The 4,449-nt window shown below is 40.3% G+C and overlaps 1 protein-coding gene across 1 annotated transcript; it reads left to right on the forward strand.

Moving 5' to 3' along the window:
- Positions 1-2,991: 2,991 nt before the first annotated feature.
- On the forward strand, positions 2,992-3,927 carry LOC142202271 (olfactory receptor 5G3-like). The gene has a single exon (XM_075272331.1). It carries the CDS (start codon positions 2,992-2,994, stop codon positions 3,925-3,927), a length of 936 nt encoding a protein of 311 aa, XP_075128432.1.
- Positions 3,928-4,449: the final 522 nt, after the last annotated feature.

Genomic DNA, 4,449 nt, shown 5'->3' on the forward strand with positions numbered 1-4,449 from the left:
GCGCTGATTGGCCAATGCATTCTATTAGCCCGATGAAGTAGAGCTGAATGTGTGTGCTAAGCACACTCATTCAGCACTGCTTCATCACGCCAATACAATGCATTAGCCAGTGCTGATTGGCCAGAGTACGGAATTCGGCCAATCAGCGCTGGCTCTGCTGGAGGAGGCGGAGTCTAAGGTCGGACCTGAATGGAGACTGGTGTGGAGCGATCTTAGACTCCGCCTCCTCCAGCAGAGCCAGCGCTGATTGGTCGAGTTCCGTACTCTGGCCAATCAGCGCTGGCCAATGCATTCTATTAGCCCGATGAAGTAGAGCTGAATGTGTGTGCTTAGCACACACATTCAGCTCTACTTCATCAGGCTAATAGAATACATTGGCCAAACAGCGCTGGCCAATGCATTCTATTAGCTTGATGAAGCAGAGTGTGCACAAGGGTTCAAGCGCACCCTCGGCTCTGATGTAGCAGAGCTGAGGGTGCACAAGGGTTCAAGTGCACCCTCGGCTGTCCTACATCAGAGCCGAGGGTGCGCTTGAACCCTTGTGCAGCCTCAGCTCTGCTACATCAGAGCCGAGGGTGCGCTTGAACCCTTGTGCACACTCTGCTTCATCAAGCTAATAGAATGCATTGGCCAGCGCTGATTGGCCAGAGTACGGAATTCGGCCAATCAGCGCTGGCTCTGCTGGAGGAGGCGGAGTCTAAGATCGCTCCACACCAGTCTCCATTCAGGTCCGACCTTAGACTCCGCCTCCTCCAGCAGAGCCAGCGCTGATTGGCCGAATTCCGTACTCTGGCCAATCAGCACTGGCTAATGCATTGTATTGGCGTGATGAAGCAGTGCTGAATGTGTGTGCTTAGCACACACATTCAGCTCTACTTCATCGGGCTAATAGAATGCATTGGCCAATCAGCGCTGGCCAATGCATTCTATTAGCGTGAACTGAGTTTGCACAGGGGTTCTAGTGCACCCTCGGCTCTGCTACATCAGATTGCTACATCTGATGTAGCAGTGCCGAGTGTGCATCAGATGTGTAGTTGAGCAAAACTGACTCAGCACTGCTAAGTCTGCATTCGCATAGGAATGCATTGGCCAGCCTTCGGCCAATTAGCGCTGGCTCTGCCGGAGGAGGCGGAGTCTAAGGTCGGACCTGAATGGAGACTGGTGTGGAGCGATCTTAGACTCCGCCTCCTCCAGCAGAGCCAGCGCTGATTGGTCGAGTTCCGTACTCTGGCCAATCAGCACTGGCCAATGCATTTCTATGGGGAAAAGTTAGCTTGCGAAAATCGCAAACTGACAGGGATTTCCATGAAATAAAGTGACTTTTATGCCCCCAGACATGCTTCCCCTGCTGTCCCAGTGTCATTCCAGGGTGTTGGTATCATTTCCTGGGGTGTCATAGTGGACTTGGTGACCCTCCAGACACGAATTTGGGTTTCCCCCTTAACGAGTTTATGTTCCCCATAGACTATAATGGGGTTCGAAACCCATTCGAACACTCGAACAGTGAGCGGCTGTTCGAATCGAATTTCGAACCTCGAACATTTTAGTGTTCGCTCATCTCTACTATGTATTATAGATAGGTTCCTAGGAGTCCTAAGAGTATTCTACACTATGTTTTATAGATAGGTTCCTAGGAGTCCTAAGAGTATTCTACACTATGTATTATAGATAGGTTCCTAGGAGTCTTAAGAGTATTCTACACTATGTTTTATAGATAGGTTCCTAGGAGTCCTAAGAGTATTCTGCACTATGTATTATAGATAGGTTCCTAGGAGTCCTAAGAGTATTCTACACTATGTTTTATAGATAGGGTCCTAGGAGTCCTAAGAGTATTCTGCACTATGTATTATAGATAGGTTCCTAGGAGCCCTAAGAGTATTCTACACTATGTTTTATAGATAGGGTCCTAGGAGTCCTAAGAGTATTCTACACTATGTTTTATAGATAGGGTCCTAGGAGTCCTAAGAGTATTCTACACTATGTATTATAGATAGGTTCCTAGGAGTCCTAAGAGTATTCTACACTATGTTTTATAGATAGGGTCCTAGGAGTCCTAAGAGTATTCTACACTATGTATTATAGATAGGTTCCTAGGAGTCCTAAGAGTATTCTACACTATGTATTATAGATAGGTTCCTAGGAGTCCTAAGAGTATTCTACACTATGTATTATAGATAGGTTCCTAGGAGTCTTAAGAGTATTCTACACTATGTTTTATAGATAGGTACCTAGGAGCCCTAAGAGTATTCTACACTATGTTTTATAGATAGGTTCCTAGGAGCCCTAAGAGTATTCTACAGTATGTTTTATAGATAGGTACCTAGGAGCCCTAAGAGTATTCTACACTATGTTTTATAGATAGGTACCTAGGAGTCCTAAGAGTATTCTACACTATGTTTTAAGACAATTAAAGTTGTGGTTTATACTGAACTTATTTGACTTTAGAGATTTGGTCAATTTTTTCCTTTTAACAATTCCTACTTTAAATTTTACTTAAAATTTACTTCAAATTGATGCACTTTTGTATAGAACTTATTTGACTTGGATTTTCTTACACCAAACTTTTTCCCTTACTTTTACTTTTATAACAATCAATTCCATGGAGTAAAGCCTCTTGAGTATAAATCTCCCAGGACTCATTTTCCTGCCACCTGCTCTATTATTTAGTATATAAAGATCTAGACTTAGCCGCATTCTGGTCACATTCATGGATCTTATGGCCTCACAACATCTCGGCTGCCAGGTTTGGCTTTTGAGACTTTCTTCAAAAATGAATATCATTATCAACAAAGAAAATCCGGATTAAGTTAAAACTACGAATTAGCAGAAAATGTAATCAAATTTTTATGAGATCTTTCAAATTGTCTAAAATTATTTAAAAATAATATTTATTTCACATATATTACTACCAAGAACATTACAGTGCAACTTTTTAACTATTGAAAAATTATTGCCTTATTTTATTACAGAATAGAATATAATTTGTATTACATGGAGGAGAAGAATCTGACGGATGTTACAGAGTTTTTCCTCGTAGGATTTCAATACAGCCAAAAATCAAGAATTCTCCTTTACTGTCTTCTCCTGCTGGTTTATTTTGGGACAATGTGTGGGAATTTCCTGATCATCACCCTGGTGTCCACCAGTAAGATCCTCCACACTCCAATGTACTTCTTCATCTCAGAGCTCTCCATTAGTGACATCTTATTGGCCACAAATATTGTCCCCAACTTGCTCCACATCATAATGAATAATGGGGGAACCATTACTTTTATTGGTTGTATGACTCAGTTATATTTTTTTGGTGCATCTGAAGCCTGTGAGTGTCTTCTTCTGGCTGTGATGTCCTATGACAGATATGTGGCCATCTGTAATCCTCTCCGTTACTCCTCCATCATGACAAGTGGACATTGTTTGATATTGTCTATAACTTGTTGGTTTCTTGCATTTTCTATTATTCTGATTCACATCATAAAAACTGCCAAGCTTACATTTTGTGGCCCCAATGTCATTGACCATTTATTCTGTGACCCTGTCCCCTTCCTAGAACTTGCCTGTTCGGACACCTTTGCTATCCATATACAGATTTATATTATAGGGACTGTAGTTGTATTTATCCCAGCCTTAATCATTGTAGTGTCTTATACTTCTATAGTTCGGGCAGTCTTAAGGATCCCATCCAGTACTGGTAGACAGAAAGTCTTCTCCACCTGTAGCTCCCACCTCATTGTGGTCTCCATATTCTACTGGACCATGTTCAGTGTTTATGTCGTCCCACCAAAAGATCTCACAATCTCCATGAGTAAGATCCTCTCCCTGCTATATACTGTGTTTACTCCTCTGATCAACCCCATTATCTACAGTCTGAGGAATAAAGATATTAGGAAAGCCGTACAGGAAATATTGTCTAAGCGTGAGATCTGGTAAATTATCAATAACATGGTCTTCACTGAGTTTATTTGCTGAGATTTTTTAGAATTGAAATAAAACTGAAATAAAACATAATTTCATTACAATGTATTAAAATGCAAAATATACAGAGATATCCTATATCATATATCCTATATCTATATCATACTCATTAGTATAATCTCAGCCTAATAACAGGGGATATAGGATATTTCAGTATTACACAATTTATTGTTTGCATTTTGATCAATTTTATTGAAAGTTATGTTTTATTTAATTTCTATTTCTATGATGTCTCGGATTGATTCCGTCCATGTGATGGCATTGATAGAGTTTTTTAACCTGATATGTTGAAACAAACAAAAGAGTATGGAACTGATAGGTTTGTGAACATATAAATATATATATATATATATATATATATATATATATATATATATATATATATATATTCACAAACCTATCAGTTCCATACTCATTACTTTGTTTGAACAAATCAGGTTAAAAAACTATCAATGACATCACATGGATGGAATGGAA

This window comes from Leptodactylus fuscus, chromosome 5, assembly GCF_031893055.1.
Source record: "Leptodactylus fuscus isolate aLepFus1 chromosome 5, aLepFus1.hap2, whole genome shotgun sequence".
Lineage (NCBI taxonomy): Eukaryota > Metazoa > Chordata > Amphibia > Anura > Leptodactylidae > Leptodactylus > Leptodactylus fuscus.

Bases quoted from the DNA above. Each gene is read 5' to 3' on its own strand.
- LOC142202271 (XM_075272331.1), top strand. From the start codon at position 2,992: ATGGAGGAGAAGAATCTGACGGATGTTACAGAGTTTTTCCTCGTAGGA.